This window comes from Kogia breviceps, chromosome 12 (genome assembly GCF_026419965.1).
Source record: "Kogia breviceps isolate mKogBre1 chromosome 12, mKogBre1 haplotype 1, whole genome shotgun sequence".
Taxonomy (NCBI): Eukaryota; Metazoa; Chordata; class Mammalia; order Artiodactyla; family Physeteridae; genus Kogia; species Kogia breviceps.
In genome coordinates this window covers 38,903,379-38,929,969 of record NC_081321.1, presented here as the reverse complement: position 1 = coordinate 38,929,969, position 26,591 = coordinate 38,903,379, and the positions used below count along the sequence as shown (strand labels likewise).

The 26,591-nt window shown below is 42.0% G+C and overlaps 1 protein-coding gene and 1 pseudogene across 1 annotated transcript; both read left to right on the top strand.

Moving 5' to 3' along the window:
* The first annotated feature begins 1,938 nt into the window (after positions 1-1,938).
* On the top strand, positions 1,939-2,660 carry LOC131767227 (10 kDa heat shock protein, mitochondrial pseudogene; annotated as a pseudogene).
* An 8,691-nt stretch (positions 2,661-11,351) lies between these two features.
* TUBA1B (tubulin alpha 1b) lies at positions 11,352-15,310 on the top strand. The gene is made up of 4 exons (XM_059080649.2): positions 11,352-11,616; positions 13,039-13,261; positions 13,405-13,553; positions 14,145-15,310. The coding sequence occupies exons 1-4, from the start codon at positions 11,614-11,616 to the stop codon at positions 15,123-15,125; spliced, it is 1,356 nt and encodes a 451-aa protein (XP_058936632.2). The 5' UTR covers positions 11,352-11,613; the 3' UTR covers positions 15,126-15,310.
* The last annotated feature ends 11,281 nt before the right edge of the window (positions 15,311-26,591 follow it).

The window sequence follows — 26,591 nt, the reverse complement described above, 5'->3', positions numbered from 1 at the left end:
CCAGAAACCCACCACTTTGTACCACCTGCCCCACTGACTGGCTCACCCTGGTCCAAGCAACTATCACATTTTATCTGCATTACTGCACTCCCTTCCAGCTCATATTCCTTACTCCACTCTTAACCTCTTATGATTTATTCTCACAGCAGCCAGAACAAGCCTTTTAAGATAAGATAGAATATGTCACATCTTTGCTCAAAACTATGTAATGGATTCCCATGATTTTTAGAATAAAACACAGTCTTTCTATGGCTAACATGAAAGACCCTAACATGATCTAGACTATTTACATGGCTACTTCTCTGAGCTCATGTCATAACTCTCCCTCTTACTCTGCTCTGGTCTCATTGAACTTACTGATGTTGCTTAAAAAAGACATACACCCTCAACTTCACAGCTTTTGTACTTATGTTCCCTTTGCTTGAAATGCCCATTCTGTCACTTATTCAGGTCTTTGTTCGAATAACTACCTCGTCAGGGATTTCCCTGATGGCACAGTGGGTAAGACTCCAAGCTCCCAATGCAAGGGGCCTGGGTTTGACCCCTGGTCAGGGAACTAGATCCCATATGCATGCCACAACTAAGAGTTCGCATGCCACAACTAAGAAGCCCACATGCTGCAGCTAAGGAGCTGGTGAGCTGCAACTAAGAAGCCCACCTGCTGCAACTAAGACTTGGCACAACCAAATAAATAAATAAAATTTAAAAAACAACAACAACGACAAAAACCCCTACCTCTTCAGAGAGGCCTTCTCAGATCACTCTACCTAAAATAGCACTCCTCTATAACTTCAGTCTCTTTTCCAGACTTATTTTTCTTCATACCACCTATTAATACCTGACATTATATTTCATATTGCTTTGGATATGTTCATTTTCTTTTTCCTTCCTAGACTATAAACTCCATGAGGAAAGGACATATTTTATTCATTGTTATATCTACCCAACACTTAAAAGGAGTACCTTCCATAGTAGGCTCTCGATAAATATTATCTAATAAGTAAATAAAAATAGAAGCCATATTGTTTTCTACATACACACAGTGGACACTTTCCAGTCTTTATCCTACTTAACCTCCCTACAGCATTTGACATTGTACCACTTCTCCATCTTGAAACTCGCTCTTTCCTTGGATTGTGAGAGTCCCCCAGTTGTCCATCTCGGATCATTGCTTCTCAGACTCCTTTTATAGAATCCTTTTCTCTACTTCAAATATGGTCATTCTTCAGATTCCCTACTAAAGCCACGTTCTCTATTAAGACCATGACTCTCCTAGCTCTACATATTCCCCCTGAGTGGTCTTAACTATTCTCATGACTTAATTATCATCTTTATGTTGAAAACTTTTCAAATCTATATCTCTCCTCTATTCACATCTGCATATATGACTGACTAATGGATATCTCCAGGTATATGTACCACAAACACTTAAACCTCAAAACGTGTCTAAAGCTAAACTGTTAGCTTCCCCTGTGTCCCTTCTTCAGTTCCCACCCACTTCTTCCTTCAGGATTCTGAACTCATTCAAAAATACCACCATTCAACCAGTTATTTAAACCAAAAACCTGAAAATTAACCTTCATTTCTCAGTTTTCTTCACACCCTATATCCAATCAATCACCAAGTTCAACATTTCAACAACAAATTACATATTAAGCACCTACTATGTAGTAATACATCTGGAGAAAGGTGGTTTTAAGGTTGGCTAAGCAGCTTCACAATGTGAGAGCACTGAGTTGGCATCTCTGATTCTCTTTGCATTAAGACCCTCAGGGTCTTAAGTTGGTTCCAGGCATCATACGTTCACAAAACATCTCCAAAAGCAGAAAGCAAGGTATAGGAATGAAACAAGAGAGCTTTCCTCAGGATGCAATCTTTTTGATTAGGGAGAGAAAAACCATTCCCAGAAACACCGTTTGGCCAGAACTGGGTCCAGTTATGAAGGAGACTGAGAAAGCAAGTATCTGGCGAAGGGAAACAGGGTTCCCTCAATCCCTGGAATTGAGCACGTGCATACACTTTAAAAAAAAAAAAAAGAAGAGGGTTATCTTGGCAAAGAATAATGGAAAAAAGTGTTTTTGGGGAGGGCAATCAAAATTGATTTCCACAAAAACAGGCATGGAGCTTGCATTCTAATTAGGGAGAAATTTTAAACAAGTAAATAAATATACAAACAAGTTAATTTCATATTCTATAAGTGCTATGAAATAAGGTGATGTGATAAAAAGTAATGGGCATATTTTGAAGATAAAGCTGATAGAATTTACTAATGGAACCGAATGTGACAGCATAATAAAAAGATGATTCCGACTTCGGGTCCCTCCTCGCGGTGGAGGCGCAGAATATGAACTGCAGCAGGGGCCAGTCAAGGCAAGACAGGCATTTGGAAAGTTTCTTCCCCTCTTTGACCAAGTATTAGTTGAAAGGAGCACAGCCAAAACTGTAACCAAAGGAGGGATTATGCTTCCAGAAAAATCTCAAGGAAAATTATTGCAAGCAACAGTAGTAGCTACTGGATGGGGCTCTAAAGGAAACCAGTTAGCATGAAAGTTGGAGATAAAGTCCTTCTCCCAGAATATGGAGGTGCTAAAGTAGATCTAGACAGAAAGGATTATTTCTTATTTAGAGATGGTGACATTCTTGGAAAGTATGTAGACTGAAATAAATCACTATTGAAATGGCATAGCGTGAAGCCACCCATTCCATGGAAGTTCTGAAATCTTTTCATTTCCATGTCTCCCTTTTATAATAAACTGATGATATCCAAACTAATGACATCCAGTGTCTCTAAAATTCAGTTTCATTGCACTGATTTAAACATTTCCAAATAAAAACATAAATAAAAAAAACAACAACAAACAAAACTCCAAACAGGGAATTCCCTGGCTGTCCAGTGGTTAGGGCTCCATGCTTCCAGTGCAGGGGGCACGAGTTCGATCCCCAGTCCGGAACTAAGATCCCGCATGTCACGGGGCCAAAACAACAACAACAACAACAAAACTCCAAACAAACAAAAAAGATGATTCCAAGCTAATACTGATTTCCATTCATAAATGAAGCTTGAGAAAGATAATAAAGGGTCTAAAGTCATACCACTAATAACTGATAAAGTCAGAATTGAAATTAGTACTATCTGAAATCAAAGCACATTTTCTTTCCCCTATACATCTATCTGTGAAAATAACAGAACGCAAAAGGGCATATATAAATTTATAACAATCTAATAAATAAGAATAAAAGGCCAAATGTTTGAAAATAGTTGATGGTTGGTGAGTTGTTTCTATTTATTATTTTTGTCTTTCCTTATAGAGCTGGTTAAATGAACAAAATATTTTATGAAGTTTTGTGTCTAAACCACAAAATGGAACTATCAAAAATGTTACTGACTGTTAGAACAGTAGCAAATGGCCAGGATATTAAGTAGCAAAGATGGGAGGCTCAAATGCCAACACAGGGTTTTCCCACTACATCAAAGACTCAAAGCAAATAGCTACAGGCCTTGACACAGTCTAACAAATGGAAGACCTATACAATCAGTTTAAATGTTAAGGGCTTCCCTGGTGGCACAGTGGTTAAGAATCTGCCTGCTAATGCAGGGGACATGGGTTTGAGTCATGGCCCGGAAAGATCCCACATGCCACGGAGCAACTAAGCCCATGCACCACAACTACTGAGCCTGCACTCTGGAGCCCGCGAGCCACAGCTACTGAGCCCACACGCCACAACTACTGAAGCCCGGGCGCCTAGAGCCCGTGCTCCACAACAACAGAAGCCACCCTCAATGACAAGCCCACATGCCACAACGAAGAACAGCCCCTGCTCACAGCAACTAGAGAAAGCCTGTGCACAGCAACGGAGACCCAACGCAGCCAAAAATAAATTTAAAAAATAAATAAATTAAAAAATAATAATAAATAAAATGTTAAGACAGTGGATAATACTGTGTTTCTATTCCAGCAATAGATAACTACTATTTAGTTGTTAAATATAGACAAAGTGTATACATCTGTATATAATATAAATAAATAGACCCATGTAAGTTTAATATGGGTAAAAAAAAAAAGTCAGACTTTCCTCTCAGGTACTATAAGAGGTAGCAAAATAAACTACCTTAGCATTATTCAATATTTTTCTTGCATAAAGATACAAGACTAAATTATATTTAAAGGTCCCTTATAGGTCTATTACTCTCTGAAATGTAAGGTATCATCAGGGACCTAAAAAAACCTCAAATACTTCCTCATTTACAACAGGGGAATGCACAGATAACAAGGCTAGCAAAGCTAAAGGTACCTTTTAGAAAGGTACCTGAGGAAACACATAGGCCTACAGGAGAAATTCTCTGCAGTGAAAGCTCTAAGGTTCCGCAGAGCTAGGAGGAGGGAGGCGCCTACTTTCAAATGGCTTTCATCCAGAGCAGACAGCAAAATAGAGTTCAGCAGTATGGTTCCCTAACATTCATTTTTCCAGTCAAGGCAAGCTAATTATTTTCCATCTTCGTTTAAGAATAAGGGAGACAATATTCAAATATATTCCTGTCTCCTATGACCCAGTTTGGGAAACGTGTACAAATTTGGATCTTGGGACTTCCCTGGTGGTCCAGTGGTTAAGAATCCGCCTTCCAATGCAATGGATGCAGGTTCGATTCCTGGTTGGGGAAACTAAGATCCCACATGCCACGGGGCAACTAAGTCCCATGTGCCACAACTAGAAAGCCCACGCACTCTGGAGCCCGCACGCCAAAACTAGAGAAGCCCGCGCGCCACAGCGAAAGATCCCACGTGCCCCAACTAAGAGACCTGACACAGCCAAAAACTTAAAAATTAAAAAAAAAAGAATAAAACAAATTTGGATCTTGACTTGAAAGAAAACCTTTTAACATACTACAAAAATATTTATTAGAAATAAATAAGAACCTCCTAGTTTGCATTCCAGGTGTGTGTGTGTATATATATATATATATATATATATATATATATATATAAAATATATGTATATGTATACTACACACATATTAACAGTGTAAGCTTGTTATTTGTCTGATATGAAGGGTGAAAGCTTTACCAAATCCAAATAATAGCTGACTATGAACTATGAATTTTTACAGTCTATGTTGTACCTTTTTTGTTACTAATACACCATCACTGGGGGGATATTTTCAGTAGTGTAGTAACAGGAGTAGGTTTCTGCTAGGTCCATTTTAAAGCCACACTTTAACCCTAGCTAACCACCTTATGTATTTCCAAGGGATAACAATGAATTTTATGGTTTGGGAATAGATTTTCCTGAAAGAAAGAGAAAAAACAAAACAAAACTAGTCTATTCACTCTATTCTGGGCCTCCTAGCACTAAGCTATAACTTGTTAATCTACTTTGACTTAGGAACAGAAAACAGTTATTATACAGACAGTTTACAATGATGGTTGCCAGAGAGGAGAGGGGTTCAGGGCATGGACAAAATAGGTAAAGGGGATTAAGAGGCACAAACTTCCAGTTATAAAATAAGTCATGGGGATGTAATATGCAAAACAGGCAATTTAGTCAATGATACTGTAATAACTTTAAATGGTAACAGATGGTAACTAGACTTATCAATGTGATTATCTCATAATGTTGTGAAATAAAAGAAACCTCATTTTATTTATTTATTTATGGCTGCATTTGGTCTTTGTTGCTGCACATGGGCTTTCTCTAGTTGTGGAGAGCGGGGGCTACCCTTCGTTGCGGTGCGCGGGCTTCTCGTTGCGGTGGCTTCTCTTGTTGCTGAGCACAGGCTCTAGAACTCAGGCTCAGTAGTTGTGGTGCACGGGCTTAGTTGCTCCACGGCATGTGGGTTCTTCCTGGACGAGGGCTCGAACCCCTGTCCCCTGCATTGGCAGGCGGATTCTTAACCACTGTGCCACCAGGGAAGTCCCTTAAACTTTTATTTCAGTTACTTATATGGTTTTATATATGTAAGTATGTGCTAGGCCATAAATACACTGCATTTCTTACTGTGAAATGATCCAACACATCTAAAAGCCACTGTTCTTATGCCACAGTAAATTGAGCAACAAAAAGGGTCTATGCAGCCAGCTGAAAAGGCCAAAACAAGAACCACCTCCCTTTCTGCCCTGTACATAATCGATGATAACTCCTCAAGGCCAGGAGGTAATCACTCTCTGATAGGCTCACACTTTGTTGCCTTGACAGCCAGGCAGCAATCTTTGTTTAAAAGAACACCCTCGGGCTTCCCTGGTGGCGCAGTGGTTGAGAATCCGCCTGCCGATGCGGGAGACACGGGTTCGTGCCCTGGTCCGGGAAGATCCCACATGCCGCGGAGCAACTAAGCCCGTGAGCCATGGCCGCTGAGCCTGCGCATCCGGAGCCTGTGCTCCGCAACGGGAGAGGCCACAGCAGTGAGAGGCCCGCATACCGCAAAAAAAAAAAAAAAAAAAAAAAAAAGAACACCCTCGCTCCTTTCTAATAACTAGTTGCTAGGCTGGGAAATCTGCTGGTAGCTTACCAGATATTTATAACTCTGTCATCAGTTTAGAAGTTGTTGTCCCGTCTTTCAAATCTTTATTCTGCCTACTTATCTTAGAGCAACTCTCTTCAGCAATAATGCAGGGATCCTGTTGCCCTTCCCTGTTCTATCATTCCCAGTATAGCAGAGCCATGTCAGAATGAGCTTCTACGCTGTAATTTCCAAAAAGCATATGGTTTAACTATATTATGTAGAAGGAGTTTATATTCATTTAATGTAATGCATAGGCGATTATGCTATCCTCTAAGAGTAAATCTGAAATTACTCTGTAACAACTGGCTTGCATCATTTCTTCTCTAGATAAGCTTTGTAAGTTTTTGAAATTGAGAAAACAATATTTGAACTAATAAAATTGAAATTGTGAGAAAAAAAATACAGATTGCTATAAAAGATCCCTTGCCAAAATCAATTTGTAAAAGAGCTAAGGCTTCTTGCACCTAGGTAAGCTTCTATAATTGCTTTTGAAATCTTTTTGTCACTTGGGTTAAATGAATAATTAAATATTATTTCACAATGATCCATGATCCTATTTAGTTAAGTGTCCAAACCTTTTGCTCTTTTTGACAATCATCCCCCAAATCAAATTCTAAATGAAGACTTTTTGACCTTAGACTACCTCTGGGATTTTTCCAGAGGGCCCCTGGAGCATCTCAAAGGGTCTGTTCTTTTACCTTATAAAAAGGAAGATATTAAAGTAATTAGGCTTATTTGATATGTTAAATTACATGGGAAGCACTTTTAAATAAGAAATAATACTAAGCCTTCTTTACATTACATCTGTATAGGTATACGTTTCAGAAATTATATGACGTTCCTGAGAATCTGATATGTGCTGGTATAACGTTATCATTTGTAATTTCAGCTATTATCTTTAAATGTTGTATGTCACAGAAATAACCAAATTCTCTTATCAACTGCATTATAATGAACCTTAGATCTTTAACTTTTGCTATTTTTAAGTCTTTTGTCATTTATAGATAGTTATTGTTTTACTCTGATGCTTTGCAAAAATGTTCCCACAGCCTGAAGGAGATTCATCTTCAAGGAGATTCATGGCAAAGACCTTGACAAGTACTCTAGCATGCAGGGTTTTTTGTTTTGTTTTTGGCTGTGCATAGTTCCCCCATCCAGGGATCAAACCCGTGCCCCCTGCAGTGGAAGTGCAGAGTCTTAACCACTGGACCGCCAGGGAAGTCCCTGGAATGCAGGTTTCTGATAACTTTAGATCATAACACTGAACTGGATAAAAATTTCTAAGACTTTAATGGCAAACTGATTGATTCATAAAGTTGCTAACCCAAGATCAAGATCAACAAGAATTAATCACAGGAGACTAAATGAACCTATGAGGATGATTATAAATTTTGACTTCTTATGCTGTTTCTCTAATGTTTTATTTTTCCAGATTTAAGGAAACTTTTTCTCTTAAGCATCTATGACTTATAGCAATTCGGTAAAAGATATCTTTGTAAGCAAAGATCAAATATATATCTTTTTTTCCCTTCCCGATCCCTCCAGAATTCAGAGACTCATATTATTCTTATTATTAATCACAAATATATGTATTTGCATAAGTTCAATAAGAATCTACTCTCCTTGTAACAGAAAACAATTGGAAATATTGGCTATTTTACCAAGGCTTTGACTAGCTTATCATACTCAAGAGAGATATACATAGACTCAGAAATAATCAGACAGTTTTAAGGAACTACTTGTAAAAATTGGCCTAGAACCTTGCTTTCAAGCTTCACAAGATAAGCTTAAAAAGAGCTTATATGATCAATCACTATTCTCGCTGTGTTTATGTAAATAATCAGGCCAAATTTAATACAACCAAATTAGTTTTACTATGATTATCTTTGACAAAAAGGAAGATAATTATGAAGAGAGAAATTATGTTTGCACCTTTGCAGATACTAGATTCTTATCCTGCTAATTATCTTTAAGGTTATACACCTGAGCTGGACTGGATCCTAAACTCTTCTAGTTTCATCATATATCTGACTACAAATCTCCAAACTAACATTTCCAATTTCTCTCACCCTTCTGATTTCAAATCGATAAAAACAACAATTGCCCTTAAATCTCCTTGGAAGGGACTATAATAGGTCCTCCTCACTACACAGGTGAACGGCCAAACTTGAGACCCAAGCTTTGGGTACACATTTCACAGCTAAAGAAGGCTCCAACTGACATCCAGTCCTGTACAAGCACTGGAGACCTCTGAATCAGAATGACCAGGAACTGAACCAGATGGCAGCTGAAGGAGACAGCTTTCCCAAGATGACCAGACCAGGCCTGTATACCATTTCCCACTGTTACTTCCTACCTTATCCTTTCCCTCTTTTTCTTGGGAAGAAATGCTCTTATCTGTATTTCTCAGTCTATTACAAAAGGGGAAAAGTTATCTAATTGTTGGGTTTGCCACCAGAAACCTTGATCTGTTCACAACAATAGTGAACCTTTAGTCCATACTGTAATGAAATTTTTTTCACTTTTCCTAAGTGCTACTGCTAATTTCACCTGGTGTTCCTTGATGACAGCTACAAAGTAAGATTTTTGAAGCTTCCCATTGTTCCACCCCATTAAGCATCCATGGCCACCTTAAACAAGAACTTCAAGGAGGCATACATGACTCCAAGTATGCCTCCAGAGGGAGAACCTTTCTCCTTTGGGTCAGAATAAGTGCCAATGAAATGCATGATCAAAGATCTCTCCCGAACATCAGGAGTGCTAGCTGATTCCGCAGCCAAAGCAATAGCAACGCAACAATGACCACTTGACTCGTTGACTAAAGTAATTTTGGATAACTGCATGGCCTTTGACTATCAACTTGCTGAGCAAGGAGGCATTTGTATGACAGCAAATACCACCTGTTGCCTATAGATAAGTGCCTCTGGAAAAACAGAAACTCAGTTACACAAAATCAGGGAACAAGCCCATTGGTTACAACTTCCACCTGATGGCCCTTGCCTGGTCTTTTGACCTATTTAGCTGATTACCTTCAGGTGTGGGCTCCTGGCTTCGACCCATCATACAAATTGAACTTATATTAATTTAAATTCTGCTTCACATAATCATTTTTAAGCTTTGTGCCTGTTGCCTGTTAAATCTTTGCAAAAATGACTTACCCAAGAGAGTGACACTAGCTCAACACTTCAAGATTATCTCCAATGCTTAAGACCTTGGTAAGATATAGAGTTGTTTTTTTAAAAATTTATTTATTTTTAATTTGTATTTTATTTATTTTTGGCCGTGTTGGGTCTTCCTTGCTGTGCTTGGGCTTTCTCTAGTTGTGGCGAGCGGGGGCTACTCGTCATTGTGGTGCACGGGTTTTTCATTGCAGTGGCTTCTCTTGTTGCGGAGCACGGGCTCTAGGTGCGCGGGCTTCAGTGGTTGTGGATCGCAGTCTCCAGAGCGCAGGCTCAGTAGTTGTGGCACACAGGCTTAGTCGCTCCGCGGCATGTGGGAACTTCCTGGACCAGGGCTTGAACCACATGTCCCCTGCATCAGCAGGCGGATTCTTAACCACTGCGCCACCAGGGAAGCCCCTTTTAAGGAAAGGTCTTGATCAAAAGGGATAAATGTGAACATAAATAAAGGAAACTTTATTTTAAACGGAGTCAGGAAGCCCTAAAGGGGGGACTCTCATACAGGTAGCACCAGTTGCAGTCTGCATAATCAGCAGGAAGAAGGAAGATAAGAATGTTACTTTTCTTCTGGTACAAGGAAGGACATTTTCACATAGGAATTTCACCTCCTGCTTTTAAAAGAAGGAAGGAAGATCCCTCCCAGCTCCAGCAACAACACTCTAACCACCACTTGCAGCCAGAGAGAAACTGCCACAATCTTGAACTCTCATTCTTCTCCAGAGAACTTTTCTTCAAACGGTACCCCCCCCCCCAATTTCCTCCTAAAATCTAATAAAAGCAAGTCACTCTCCTTTGTTCTCTGGATTTGCCTATGATTCCCCATTGCTTGCTTGCCCCAAATTGTGATTCTCTGCTATTCCTGAATAAACCCACCTTGCTGGTAAAAGAACTGGTTGCTTTATTTTAGAGGGTAACAATGTATATAAATGTAAAATCACTATGTTGTACACTTGAAAGTAATGTAACATTGTCAATTATGCTTCAATTTTTAAAAGTTTTACAAAACTCTAAATAGCACAAGGAATCCCGACTTCCTAAATATCTTTCAGGGTCAAACAGTTTCCTCCCTCCCCAAGTTTCTGTCCTTACTCCTTCAATTTAGCTACCAAATTTGAAATGTGTCTTTAAATTTCTCTTTCTAAAAGACCCTAGAGCTGTTTCATAAAGTTGGTTGGTTTAGTTCTAAAAATGGGGCCTACCCTACCCTTTTAACAGCTTAGATGTTCAGTGCTTAGGTGCTTAACTCTTTGAATGACTGAAATACTGTTTGGTAGCTTTAGTTTAAATAACAAGTAAACCATATAGAACTATTTTTATCTAAACCTTGGTCCTCCACATTATCAGGTAAATGCTTTCTGTACTGCCTTTAAAGGAACTGGGAAGAGAAAAACAAAACTCATTGACAAATGGTGACAACGTGAAAATAATCAGCTGAGCTATCTGGACCATGGTGCTTCATCTTTAAAACTGTGTGGACTTCTTCAATCTTAGGATTCGTCCAAATTAAAGCAATCGAGCCCCCATTCCCATGTTGGTTTCTTCCGAACCTGCGCCCCATCCCCCATCCCCCATCCCCCATCCCCGCCCCCGCCCTGGCCCTGGCGGTCATGCGCCAGAGACTGCAGCACCGGAGCTCGTGGCCCGCAGGCGCGGCGGACCCCGCCCCGCACGCCTGGCGCGGGGAAGGGCTCGGGGCCAGGAGCCCGCCTCTGCGGCGGCCGAGCCGGGCGCCGAGTGGGTACGCCGGGCCGGGGGAGGGGCCTGAGGCCATGGCACCGCCTGTGCCCGCCAGCCCCTCCCAGGACCATTACTTAAGTGGCTCCCGCACCACCCCCGCCTCAGTGCGTTACTTACCTCGACTCTTAGCTTGTCGAGAACGGTAACCGGGACCCGGTGTCTACTCCTGTCTCCTGCGCTTGCTGACCCGTAGCTACCATGGTGAGTGGACCGCCGGCCTCGCTCGGGATAACGGGGGAAAGCGAGCCCGGGGGAGCGCGGAGGTCCTCTAGCTAGAGAGGGCTGGCGCCACCGCTGTTCATTTGGAGGGTGAAGAGCGAGGCGAGGGCCGAGGATGAGAGTAGATAGATCCCGTTTGTGGAGAACGGGTGGGGCTCGGGAAGAGGGAACGGAGGGAGCCCACCGCCTTTTTTTCTGGGACTCTGGAAGGGGATGGTGGGACACTGGCTCTCCTTTATCGTGGTTGGGGCTCTCATTTAGCCTTTAACTCCTGGGCGTGGTGCCCTCAAGACTGCATTCTTTTCCCGCGCGTTCCCATCCCCCTCTTCCCCCCAGCCTTTGGCGAGCGCGCGCGCGGCTCTCCCCGCCCTCACTTCCTCCTCAGCACGAAAAGCGGAGGCGGGAAGGAGCTGGACACAAAAGCGCACGCGCGACCGTTACCTTCCCGCCAGGGAGTGGACGGGAGCCCGCCATTGGAGTGCGCACGCGCGCTGCAGGTCTATGGCTGGAGGGCGTGTCCCCTGTTACCCTGAGTTCTTTCTTTTAAAAAATAAAAACAAAAATAAAAATAAATACAGTAAGATGAATGTGGGAAGGTCTCCTTATCGGTGTAGTGCGCTACGCCAGTGTATTAGGGCAGCTACCTCCCAACAGCCTGTAGAGGCCATCTGTTCCTCCCTGCCCTCTGCTGTGTTAGGAATGCGCGTGGGAGCAGGTGGTAGCGGTGAGGGGTTTTGAGGGAACGGAAATCGGATCTTGGCCAGATCTGGGCCGCCGATAATCCCCTGCTGCGTCGTGACACATGGGGAGGTGCTGGACTGAACTCTGTACCTACGGGAAGCGGAGGACGGTTGGGCATGGCTGCGCCTCTGCAGACGTGGCTGTTGAGAGCCTCTGCAGCTGCGCGGCTCCACGAACCGCGGCGGCGGGGGGGCGGGGAGGGGCGCGGGCGCGCACACCCGGGATTGCTCATTCATCCTTTGCCGCAGAGCCCCACCCCTCGTCCCTGCAGCCAGACATTTCCTCTGCACTGTTCTGGCCACGTGCTTCCTGTGTTGGGAGCTGCCCAGAAATCTGGGCACCTACTCTAAAATGGGATTCTGGGGTCTGAGCGCTAGATGGATGACCTCCTCCGTATCTTGATCCTCCAAAGGAGGAAGCAATGACTTAAGGTCTGTTCTTGGTCTGTAAAGAGTCCTTCCCAATTTAGAGGGGAAAAGGAAATTAATTAAAACTAATGGAGATCAGAAGTATAGCTCTTCTTTCCTAGATTAAGAAAAAATGCATTACACTGTAGTTCGTTTTGAAAGGAAATTTGTAAGATTAAGTTTCCATAAACATTTTGTTTTGCTTCACAGTCACCACTAATTGGTTTTTAATGTTTCCTTTTCCTCCCTCTCACAGCGTGAGTGCATCTCCATCCACGTTGGCCAGGCTGGTGTCCAGATCGGCAATGCCTGCTGGGAGCTCTACTGCCTGGAACACGGCATCCAGCCTGATGGCCAGATGCCAAGTGACAAGACTATCGGGGGAGGAGATGACTCCTTCAACACCTTCTTCAGTGAGACAGGCGCTGGCAAACATGTGCCCAGGGCAGTGTTTGTAGACCTGGAACCCACGGTCATTGGTGAGTTGACCTCAGTAAATCCCAATGAGATCCCGGGGGTCCAGAACAGGAGGTGTATCCTGGGGGCTCCAATGATGCCCTGGGGTCGAGCAGACTTGTGCAGGTTGTTAGTGATGGGTGGCTGCTTCGTTTTCCTTTTCCAGATGAAGTTCGCACTGGCACCTACCGCCAGCTCTTCCACCCTGAGCAGCTCATCACAGGCAAGGAAGATGCTGCCAATAACTATGCCCGAGGTCACTACACCATTGGCAAGGAGATCATTGACCTCGTCTTGGACCGAATTCGGAAACTGGTATGTTTATTCTCAAGAATAAAGTAAATCAATGAATCTAAGGGAGATGTTTGAAATATGCTCTGTTTTTCAAACACAGAATTGAAATATAATGAGTGAGGTTAATTATTCCTTTAAAGTTTCTTTTAAAGTTCAATTAAAATATGAACTGTTGGGCTTCCCTGGTGGCACAGTGGTTGAGAGTCCACCTGCCGATGCAGGGGACATGAGTTCATGCCCCAGCCCGCGAAGATCCCACATGCCGTGGAACAGCTGGGCCCGTGAGCCATGGCCGCTGAGCCTGCGCGTCTGGAGCCAGTGCTCTGCAACGGGAGAGACCCGTGTACCGCAAAAAATATATATGTAAAATATATTTATATATATATATATATATGAACTATTCTTGTCATTTTATAAGTATTAATGGAGATATTTTTAATAAAGAAATGCTGAGTGATTTAAGGAAGGTCTACATTTTTTTAAAAGTGTTTCTTGTCAGAATACAACCTAAATCTTTGAGCTAATATGGAAAGTGAAAGTATTTACTATGATTACTATGATGGTATCACAAAGAGCAATAACTATGTTTTTTCTATTCCTCTTTTGTAACAGGCTGACCAGTGCACAGGTCTCCAGGGCTTCTTGGTTTTCCACAGCTTTGGCGGGGGAACTGGTTCCGGGTTCACCTCCCTGCTGATGGAACGTCTCTCTGTCGATTATGGCAAGAAGTCCAAGCTGGAGTTCTCCATTTACCCAGCCCCTCAGGTTTCCACAGCTGTAGTTGAGCCCTACAACTCCATCCTCACCACCCACACCACCCTGGAGCACTCTGATTGTGCCTTCATGGTAGACAATGAGGCCATCTATGACATCTGTCGTAGAAACCTTGATATTGAGCGCCCAACCTACACGAATCTTAACCGCCTTATTAGCCAGATTGTGTCCTCCATCACTGCTTCCCTGCGATTTGATGGAGCCCTGAATGTTGATCTGACAGAATTCCAGACCAACCTGGTGCCCTATCCCCGCATCCACTTCCCTCTGGCCACATATGCCCCTGTCATCTCTGCTGAGAAAGCCTACCATGAACAGCTTTCTGTAGCAGAGATCACCAATGCTTGCTTTGAGCCAGCCAACCAGATGGTGAAATGCGACCCTCGCCATGGTAAATACATGGCCTGCTGCCTGTTGTACCGTGGCGATGTGGTTCCCAAAGATGTCAATGCTGCGATTGCCACCATCAAGACCAAGCGCAGCATCCAGTTTGTGGACTGGTGCCCCACTGGCTTCAAAGTTGGCATTAATTACCAGCCTCCCACTGTGGTACCTGGTGGAGACCTGGCCAAAGTACAGCGAGCTGTGTGCATGCTGAGCAACACCACAGCCATCGCTGAGGCCTGGGCTCGCCTGGACCACAAGTTTGACCTGATGTATGCCAAGCGTGCCTTTGTTCACTGGTACGTGGGTGAGGGCATGGAGGAAGGAGAGTTTTCTGAGGCCCGTGAGGACATGGCTGCCCTTGAGAAGGATTATGAGGAGGTTGGTGTGGATTCTGTTGAAGGAGAGGGAGAGGAAGAAGGAGAAGAGTACTAATTATCATTCCTTTCAGCCCTGCAGCATATCATACACAGAACTTCAGCTTCAGCATTAGCTGACAGGAATAAAAGCTTTCTGACTAGATTGTCTTCACTTTCAACTGTGAATCATGTATTGCTTTTCCATGTGTACCTGTAAGATTTTTCTGTCATGTCTGAAAAGTAAACGCTTTAAGAAAGAAAGAGTACTATGCTTCTAAATTGGTTTCTGCAATACAAGATATGCTACCACTCCTACACCTGAAAGTCTGTAACAGGTTGGTAATATCAAGGATTTCACTCTAGAAATCTCTGGGGGGAAGGAGCACACTGGTCTGGACAAACAGAAGAGCTGGATTCTCAAACTGGTCTGTTAACTTCACCTCAAGATATTTTTCAGATGTACAACCTAATTTTTAAATTTTTATTGGAGTATAGTTTATTTACAATGTTGTATTTCAGGTGTATAGCAAAATGAATCAGTTACACATACATCCACTCTTAGATCAACCAGTGCTGAAATCCAGGTCAGGGCTTGGGAAAATGTAAATTCAGATGAGAGTGGTTTTGCTAATTTAGATCTTGAAGTTATTAGGTAATTACAAGTTAGGTATGGGAAGTAGTTTTTTAATATGCTACAAATACTGCTGTTTAAAGAGGCCTGCTAACCTATCAGTGGAACAAAAAAATCTTAGTGACCCTTGAACAGGTAAACATGATGCTGGAGAATATTTGAGCAGGAAGATGTAAAAGCTGTTTCCCACCTGTAGGGAGGATGGGAGAAGAAAAGTTGCAGGATCAGAATGCTGGTGATCAAAAACTCCTAGTGTAGAAAAAAAAAAAAATGGAGAGTAAGCTATGTATATGTGTGAGAAAGAGACTGAGTGGTTTTTTTACAAGGGATGAAATGAATGGCAACATTTGCAAAGGTTAGGATAAAAGTTATAGTGTTTGGCATAGTTTACATTCTTTCCAGTATATAGTTTGGCTACATCTAAAGATGACTATAGAGATAGGTTAAATCCTCTGCATCAGTTTTTTCCCTAGTCCATAAATCCTATAGACTTAAAAATAGCTGTTCTCAACTGAAAAAATCGGTCTATAGATATTTCAGAGAGAAAGCTCAGTTGGGTGGCACAGCAACACCCATATAGCCAGATATCACAGGTCCCAGGGCTTTAAAGCACTGAGGGGAACGCTAACGGAATTAGTGACCAAAGGCAGATAGGTATTTGAGTTACTATTGAACTCAGAGAAAGACCATCTTAAGAGATGACTAAAGAACCTTTGAAAAGTTGCTCTCTGTTCTTTTCTGCAATACAAGAGGGAAAGATAATAGGCTGGAGCCTGGAAAACGGAAATACAGAGAAGAGCTTTTCAGGAAAAGCACACTAGGTATCCAGTGTGCCATGGTGCTTTTTTTTTTTTTTTAAGGAGTTCTGAGGCGTGGGGCAGGTTAGAGAAGAAGCCAGGGTTTCAACTATATCTAATGTTTTTATTTTTTGTTTTTGTTTGGGGGGAGGGGTGTTTGTATTTTTAAGAAAAGATCTGTAGTAAGTAAAACGTTATGACTGCTTGGATAGTAGGTACATAGGTGTTTGCAATGCCGTTATCTATTGCCAAAAACTTTGTGGCTTAATGTATGTGTAGGAAAAAGAAAAATCTTTTTATATATAAAACCTCATGCAATTTCTGAGGGTCGGGAATTCAGGAGCACCTTAGCTGGATGGTCGTGACTCAGGATTTCTCATAAGGTTTCAGTAAAGATGTTGACTGAGGGTGCAGTTATCGGAATGCTTGATTGGAGCTGGAGGTTTCATTTCCAAGGTGGTTCACTCACATGCCTGGCAAGTTGGTGCTGGTTGTTGGCAGGTGGTCTTAGTTCTTCACCACATGGACCTCTCCATAGGGCTGCTTTAGTGTCCTCACGACATGGGAGCAGTCTTCCCCCAGAGTGAGCCAAGAGAAGATAAGTTGAATACCACAAAGTCTTATGACCTAACCTCGAAAGTCACACTCTCATTTCTACAATATCCTATTCGTTACGCATGTCAGTCCTATTTAATGTGGGAGGAAACTACACAATGATAGGAGGCAAGGATCAGTGGGAGTTATATATAAAACCCTAAGGATTAATGTTTCTATCAAATAAAATACCAATTATATTATCCTTTTTTCCTGTATGCTTGAAATATTTCATTTTTTAAAAGAGAGGAAACCTGTAGTTTAGAGGGAAGGGATTTTCCATTTTCTACAATTCAAACTCCAATTTCAGTGTCTTTGGTTGTTTTTTAGAACAGACACCTCCTATCTACACTCCTAAACTATCCAATCCTCTTTATACTCTAGTTATTTGGTTGTTGATCTGACTTGCTGCTCAAATTCAGTATTTCCCTCTGTTCCCTCTGTTCCCAATCTTATAGGTCAAGATGATAACTAGCAGGTAGTAGTAGTACCTGGAGGTGGGAAATGTCTATATTGAAATGCTGAGGCAACCGGGAAATGCCATCAAGCATTCCTTTGGTGGGGAGAAAGGGAGTCTTATTATCTACATCTCTGCCCCAGCAGCAATCACAGTGCCTGGTAAGGTTTAGGGCTCACAGAGTACTTTAATGGAAGTAAAAATAAATAATGATTATTTATTTCACTCTTAAGCCAGATTCTTTATTGCTCTCTTTAATATAAACAGCAAACTCTAGGATTTTGTAAAACACATTCACTTTCTTTCCAGGCCCAAGTCTCTTTTAGCACCCTCTGAGAAATTGAGCCTCAGGGTAGAGAGGCCTTGGAAACAGATTGACTGAGACACTTGATTCCTTGTTCTGTCACTAGTCAGTCAGGCTCTCTGAACCTTCTGGGCCTATTTCCCCTTTTGCACTATAGAGTTCCATCCTGTCTTTCTCCAGTTGTGTGGGGAGTTGAGGGGTGGCAAATAGGGCAATCAAGTCTGGAAAGACTTATAAGCTTAGAGTTGTGTGTCCAAGCTTGGGAAGTGAGGGGCAGGGTACCTCAGGACCTGACAGCTCTGCTCAGCAGGACACCAGAGCCACTGCCAAGGAACAATGAACCATTTATTTAGAAAAGAAATAGAAATAAAGCCCGAGAAGGGTTTACTTAGAGATGGTGAGGGTGATGATACTGATAATAATGATTATTAACCTTAGCAACATCAACACCTTCAATTTACACCCACCCACATTTAAAATTTTTTTAAAAATTAATTTATAATTATTTATTTTTGGTTGCATTGGGTCTTCATTGCTACGTGTGGGCTTTCTCTAGTTGTTTCGAGCAGGGGCTGCTCTTCTTTGTGGTGCGTGGGCTTCTCATTGTGGTGGCTTCTCTTGTTGCGGAGCACAGGCTCTAGGCACGTGGGCTTCAGTAGTTGGGGCATGCAGGCTCAATAACTGTGGCTCGCAGGCTCTAGAGCACAGGCTCAGTAGGTGTGGTGCACAGGCTTAGTTGCTCTACGGCATGTGGGATCTTCCCAGACCAGGGCTCGAACCCATGTCCCCTGCATTGGCAGGCAGATTCTTAACCACTGCACCACCAGGGAAGTCTACATTTTACAAAATTTTAACACCATAATATAATGCTAAAGTGCCTTCACAACCCAGCATTCTCAATCTCACTGAGGTGACCTTAAAATGGAAGAAGCCCACTTCTTCATTTTTTACAGAGGACAGATTCAATTGGGAGAGAAGAAGGGAAGTGATACAACAGTCCTGGTCCTGCCTTGTAGGACCAGGTTCCTTAAGTATTGCCTGTCAAAAAGTCACAAGAAATAGGGGTCTTTTAGCCCTACGGAGGACCAGGACTATGATTTAGGGACATGCTCAGATTAAGAGTTTGAGGGAGGTAGGAGAGAGATGCCATTTTCCCCTCCCAGTCCCATCAAATTCCTGGCAAATTCCTTAATGCCCTGCAGATGGCACCACTGACAAGGAGTTCTCTGCCCAGAAAAGTCAAGCTCAGATTTGTGAACTCTGCTCTCTCTGTCACTTTGGAGCTGAGCCTAAAAGATACACCACAAACAGGAAGTGACTGACCTGGCATTCCTGGCATTCAAGGTCACTTTTTGTTCTGTCCATTCCTGGAGGCAGCTGAGCCTCCTGCTAGGCCACTGAGAATCAGTCAGCCACAGGAATCCCCACACTGTTGGAGCTCTTGACTTCAGCTCCTGCCTCTAGGGTGCTTCCCAGGGTGGAATGAATTTTAAAATATGGCTTTGGGGTCAACATGTAATAATGGAGGAGCATGTTGCCAGATCAAACTGAACTCAATACTGATACAAAATTAATAACCACCTGATGATGTGGACATCATCATGTAGATACTGATATCACTGTGTTTCAGGGGCCAGTTTCTTCCTCTCTGCCAAAATAAATACCCTACCCCACCCATGCATGCCTCAACTGACCAACCCATCTCCCAACTGAGAGCCTGCTGTATGTTACTGTGTCCAGCAGTGATGGAATCAAGCCCATCACCTCATTCCTGGACCTTCGAACACTCTTCTCTTCTCTCTGCCTATAATACCTTTTACAACCATAACTGATCCCACCACTTTTGCCCAGTTAACTCATACTCTCTTCCTTTGATGATGAAAACCCAGGTGTCTCCTATTCAAGGCCTTGAAGGCTAGGTAAGACTAGGTCAGATTCTCCATTATATATTTTCATAGTCCAAGAATTAATTTTGAGCAAAAGCAGATTCATACTTTTAACTCTGAAAGCTAGAGGTGATTGTCCCTATACTACCTTCCTTTTTTCCCCAGGCCCAAAGATCTAAGATGCCTCAGGAAGACACTATAGGGTGGACAGTGATATCAAATGGAGGTAGAAGGGAAAGCTGCTGTTCTGTTCTAAAGATTCTTCATAAATAATATCCTTCAGGGACTTCCCTGGTGGTCCAGTGGCGAAGACAGCATGCTCCCAATGCAGGGGGCCTGGGTTTGATCCCTGGTCAGGGAAGTAGATCCCACATGCCACAACTAAGAGTTTGCATGCCGCAACTAAAAGATCCCACATGCTTCAACAAAGATCTCACATGACGCAACCTAGACCCAGTGCAGCCAAATAAATACTAAAAAAAAAAAAAGCCCTTCAGCCTCTCTCTGGCCCAGCTTTAAGGTCTCAGCTCTAATGCCTCATGATACTAGCATGCAGGAACTTCTACTGGCTCACATAGATCAAATGCATGTGTGCCATGAGTGAAGGTGTGACCCAGCTGCCAGAACAGGCTGATGTCACCTTAGACATTCCTTCTATACAACACTGTGTAAAGCTAGGCAAGTGAGCGTTCCCACCATCCTCTTCACGGGTCACCCTACTATGCAAATTGTTACCCAGTTCTGGGTACCTCAAGAAGGATACGGACATACAAGTGAGTTTCCTCCAAGGGGTAAGTAGAATGGCAAGGGGTACTGAGTAAAGCAACTCAGAGAAATGAGGATGTTTAGATTACAAGAGAAACCCATGAAGAGTTGCTGTCCAGAAATGGCAGCAGACTCATTCCTTAAAACCCAGAGAGCACAGTAAAGGATGAGGAAGAACATTGCAGCTCACTTTGTAACAATTAGCTAGGCCCAACAATGGACCACAGTGCCATCCATGTCATGAAGGACAAACAGGCAGAACTGAAGACTTCTAGTATCCTTCTAAGATTCCCAGAGTCTAAGATTTCACAAATTTTCCTGGTGTCTCAAGCCAATCTTTAATTATGACTATTCTCTCAAGTATTTTTGGAGAAGTCAGAGATAGGTAGGAACAAAGGAACAGAATCTCTCAAAACATGTTTCTTAAACCCTTTCCTTCACCCCTGCCAACAACAAAAACAACAAAAGTTCTCAGACCCAGAGAGGACTTGCCTAATGGGAACCTCTGGTTTTCTGGCTTCCCTGGCAACCTAGACAAGAGGGCAATTCCAAAGTTGCTGGTCTATTTCTAGGAATTAGTCCAATTTCCATCAGAGATAAGAAGGTTTATAGCCTATCTTAGTTTGGACTGCTATAACAAAATACCATAGATCAGATAGTGTAAACAACAAACATTTATTTCTCAAAGATTTGGAGACTGGTAAATCCAAGATCAAGGTGCTAGCAGATTCAGTGTCAAGTGAGAGCCCTCTTCCTGGCTTGCAGATGGCTGGCGGTCTTCTTGCTGCGTCCTCATGTGGAAAAGAGAAAAAAGCTTTACTCCCTTCCTCTTCTTATAAAGATGATAATCCCAGGACTTCCCTCATGGTCCAGTGGTTAAGATTCCACATTCCCAATGCAGGGGACATGGGTTCAAGCCCTAGTGGGAGATCCTGCAGCAGTGCCCCCCCCCCCCCCGCAAAAAAGAAAAAAGATAATCCCATCATGAGGGCTGTACCTCTTGACCTCATCTAAACCTGATTACCTCCCAAAGGCCTCACCTCCTAATACACCACATTGAGAGTTAGAGTTTTAACATATAAATTTTGGGGGGACATATTCAGTCCATGGTGTTCTTAGAGTGAGCAGGAATTTTTCCGTATTTATTGTGTTTTCTGTGGGAAAATTAGGACATATAGGTAAGCAAAGAGAAAATGAAAATAACCTATAATCTGAATGAAAAGTTTTTGAAGTTTTCATTTAAACAAAAGAGCAATTTTTCCTAATGCCCCTTTCTGTCCCTCTCCCATCCCAGTCACCTCTGGGATGGGTGGCCCTGGGCCTTCTGTCTGCTCCTCTCAAAATGCTGTTCAGCAATAAGTCTTCATCATTTGGAAGCTCAAAGGTAGCCCCACAGGAAGAAGCAAAACAGTGAGCCCTCTAGATACAAATGGAAGGTACCACCAGGGTTCTTGAGGATACTGAAGTTCAAGTTTTAGCCTTCTATTACACTAAGTATCTAAGCAGTAGAGTAATGAAGGGAATACAGAACTAGGGGGGGTATATCTACTAAGAGGCAACTGCAGAATATTGGGGAAAAAGGAGGCTTTGGAGTCAGAGAGACCAAGTTCAAATCCCAGTTACATCACTTACTATTGTAGGTCCTTGTACAAGATACTTAATCTCTTTGAACTGTTTCCTCATCTATTAAAAAAAAATAAAGTCTATTTTGTAGGATCCTTGTGACACCAAATAAACTAATCTTTGTAAAGTATCTGTTAATGCTTAGCATTTAGAGGAGGCTCAGTCTGGACTAGTTCCCTTCCCTGTGTTGCTTGAGGACATTGAAATTTACTCTCCACAGTCAAGATGGCCCCTTCCCTACTAAGAATAGGTAATTTATCTCCTGGACAGATCAAATCCACAAACATTGTTTCAAGTGTTCACTGGGAGAACTGCACTGTGTTAAGAACTGGTGTTGGAATAAAAGGGGTGAATTAAAAGCCAAATACATGTTTCCAACTCTCTAAGGGGAGAGGAGAGGAAAGGAGAAAACACATAAATGGAGGTAAAGTTAAACAACACAAAAGATTTAAGTAACACCTCAAGGTAAATGAATGGTCCGAGACAGTGCTTATATGTCTAACTGGTCACGGAACTATACAACTGGATGTTGCTTCGGGAGTTTAGAAAAGAGAGAAATCCCTTCAAGAAAAGATGGAAGAAAAGATATTTGGGTTGAGGCTTGGAAGTAGATAGGATTTGGATAAAGGAAGATTTGGTAAGTTTATTATTATTATTATTTACTTATTCAGATTGATTTCAATCTATTTTGTTAACCAGATTGTCTTTTTTTAAAATTTAATTTATTTTTTTATACAGCAGGTTCTTATTAGTTATCTATTTTATACATATTAGTGTATACATGTCAATCCCAATCTCCCAATTCATCCCACCACCACCACCATCCCCCCTTACTGTCCATACATTTGTTCTCTACATCTGTGTCTCTATTTCTGCCTTGCAAACCGGTTCATCTGTACCGTTTTTCTAGATTCCACATATAGGCATTAATATGCAATGTTTGTTTTTCTATTTCTGACTTACTGCACTCTGTATGACAGTCTCTAGGCGCATCCACATCTCTACAAATGACCCAATTTTGTTCCTTTTTATGGCTGAGTAATATTTCATTGTATATATATATGTACTACATCTTCTTTATCCATTAGTCTGTTGATGGGCATTTAGGTTGCTTCCATGACCTGGCTATTGTAAATAGTGCTGCAGTGAACATTGGGGTGCATGTGTCTTTTTGAATTATGGTTTTCTCTGGGTATATGCCCAGTAGTGGGATTGCTGGATCATATGGTAATTCTATTTTTAGTTTTTTAAGGAACCTCCATAATGTTCTCCATAGTGGCTGTATCAATTTACATTCCCAACAACAGTGCAAGAGGGTTCCCTTTTCTCCACACCCTCTCCAGCATTTGTTGTTTGTAGATTTTCTGATGATGCCCATTGTAACCTGTGTGAGGTGATACCTCATTGTAGTTTTGATTTGCATTTCTCTAATAATTAGTGATGTTGAGCAGCTTTTCAGGTGCCTCTTGGCCATCTGTATGTCTTCTTTGGAGAAATGTCTATTTAGCTCTTCTGCCCATTTTTTGATTGGGTTGTTTGGTTTTTTTAATATTGAGCTGCATGAGCTGTTTATATATTTTGGAGATTAATCCTTTGTCTGTTGATTCGTTTGCAAATATTTTCTCCCATTCTGCGGGTTGTCTTTTCATCTTGTTTATAGTTTCCTTTACTGTGCAAAAGCTTTTAAGTTTCATTAGGTCCCATTTGTTTATTTTTGTTTTTATTTCCATTACTCTAGGAGGTGGGTCAAAAAAGATCTTGCTGTGATTTATGTCAAAGAGTGTTCTTCCTATGTTTTCCTCTAAGAGTTTTATAGTGTCCAGTCTTACATTTAGGTCTTTAACCCATTTTGAGTTCATTTTTATGTATGGTGTTAGGGAGTGTTCTAATTTCATTCTTTTAAATGTAGCTGTCCAGTTTTCCCAGCACCACTTATTGAAAAGACTGTCTTTTCTCCATTATATATCCTTGCCTCCTTTGTCATAGATTAGTGGACCATAGGTGTGTGGGTTTATCTCTGGGCTTTCTATCCTGTTCCATTGATCTATAGTTCTGTTTTTGTGCCAGTACCATATTATCTTGATTACTGTAGCTTTGTAGTATAGTCTGAAGTCAGGGAGTCTGATTCCTCCAGGTCCATTTTTTTCCCTCAAGATTGCTTTTGCTATTTGGGATCTTTTGTGTCTCCATACAAATTTTAAGATTTTTTTTTGTTCTAGTTCTGTAAAAAATGCCATTTGATAGGGATTGCATTGAATTTGTAGATTGCTTTGGGTAGTATAGTCATTTTCACAATATTTATTCTTCCAATCCAAGAACATGGTATATCTCTCCATCTGTTTGTGTCATCTTTGATTTCTTTCATCGGGGTCTTATAGTTTTCTGAGTACAGGCCTTTTACCTCCTTAGGTAGGTTTATTCCTAGGTATTTTATTCTTTTTGTTGCAATGGTGAATGGGATTGTTTCCTTAATTTCTCTTTCTGATCTTTCGTTGTTAGTGTATAGGAATGCAAGAGATTTCTGTGCATTAATTTTGTATGCTGCAACTTTACGAGATTTGGTAAGTTTAAAAAGAGAATGTGTAGTGTCTTTTTGCATAGTATTCTGAGTGGTAATTTAGTAAACAAAAGCTTTCACCAATTCTAAACATAGGCAATGGAAAAAAGTTATTGTGCTTCCAATGGATTTGTAAACAAGGACTCAAGGACCTGTGGGCAAATAAATCAGATTGCTGCTGGGCTCAAAACTACTTTCTCAAGGGAAGTCTTCTAGATTCTTTCTCTCAGTTCTGAGCTCAAGTTTGTCTTGTACTATGATGTTTCCAGTTTATTTGTTTCTTGATATTTTGCCTCTTAAAATTCACTTCAGGGCTTCCCTGGTGGCGCAGTGGTTGAGAGTCCGCCTGCCGATGCAGGGGACGCGGGTTCGTGCCCTGGTCCGGGACGATCCCGCGTGCCGCGGGGCGGCTGGGCCCGTGAGCCATGGCCGCTGAGCCTGTGCGTCCGGAGCCTGTGCTCCGCAACGGGAGAGGCCGCGGCGGTGAGAGGCCCGCATACCGCAAAAAAAAAAAAAAAAAAAAAAAAAAAAATCACTTCAGTTGTACATTCTGGATGATGATAAGTCTCTAAGCAGACTTTATGTTAGCCAACTGTTGAAAGAATCAGATGTAATAGTCTGTGACTTGGGTGATGTCACAGCACCTTGTAAACTGTAAAGGACTGTGAGCATTAGATTCATAGATTTGGAAGTAATCTTAAGGGTCTTCTAGTTTTGCAAATGAGATCAAGCATAGCCCAGGATGACAGTGCTAGGACCAGAACCCAGCTCTTCTGATAATTAGCAATGCCTGCCATCTTTCTCACTACATTTACCAATATTTGAGCACCTACATGAATTAGGCATGGGGCTAAGAGCTAAGGAAATAACCACATTCAAAACAAATATGATTATTTCCCTTTAGGAGCCTATATGGGGGAAACAAACAAATGCAAACAAATTAAATTATGGCAACTTGTGATAAATGAAATTACAAAAATAGGTTGCTTTAGATAAGGCAGTGGGGTAACATTTAAGCTCAAACCTGAAGGAGACCTGAGCCAACCAAAAGTGAATTGGGAAGAAGCAGGGGAAGGGGAGAGCTCTTCCAGGCAGAGGAAACAGCAAGTGCAGAGCCCTGGGGAAGGAAAGAGCTTCACAGGGTCCACCAGGAACTGACCAAAGGTTGGGGTGAAGATGATGCCAAGTTGAAGCAGTAGAGAGGTGCTAGCTCACAGGTCACAAACTCAAATGCACAGCTGGGCTGACAGGGGCATGTTTGTTCAAATTTATTAAAGATTCTGTGAGCCAAACAAAACATAGCATGTCTAATGCAGCCCAGAGGCCACCATTTTGTAACCCCTGAGCGCCTTTTTTTTTTTTTTTTTTGGCAGCACCTCGAGGCATGTGGAATCTTAGTTTCCAGACCAGGGATTGTATCTGCGCCCTCAGCAGTGAGAGTGCTGAGTTCTAACCACTTGGACCACCAGGGAATTCCCAGGGCTTGGTATTCTTACTTTAAGGCAGGTGAATTTCTAAGTGCAAATGGATTGCTTTTGAGGGATTTTGAGCAGGGACAGATCTGATTTGTGGTTTAACAAGATCGTTAAAGTACTTTGGCTTGAGATAAAGATAAGAGTTAAGCACCAGGGTCACGCAATAGGCCCAAGCCACCTCCCTGTGCTCTCCTTTCCTTCCCTGCAACAGAGCCAAGGACCCAGCCAGCTATCTTCTCTATCTCTGCCCACTCTCTCCATTGGATTCTCTTCACTCCAAGCTTGGTTGCTAAAAGGGAAATCAACTATTCACATCCTCTCATTATCTTGCTACTACCAAAGACATATATATATATATATATATATATATATATACACACACACACACATACATACATACACACGTGTAGTATATTATATATAACATACACACAAATACATATATGTATGTAT

What these genes read in the sequence shown, in the direction of transcription:
- TUBA1B (XM_059080649.2), top strand. An exon ending in CCTGGAACCCACGGTCATTG is followed by an intron (nt 13,262 to 13,404) that starts GTGAGTTGACCT and finishes TTCCTTTTCCAG; the next exon opens with ATGAAGTTCGCACTGGCACC. An exon ending in TGGACCGAATTCGGAAACTG is followed by an intron (nt 13,554 to 14,144) that starts GTATGTTTATTC and finishes CTTTTGTAACAG; the next exon opens with GCTGACCAGTGCACAGGTCT.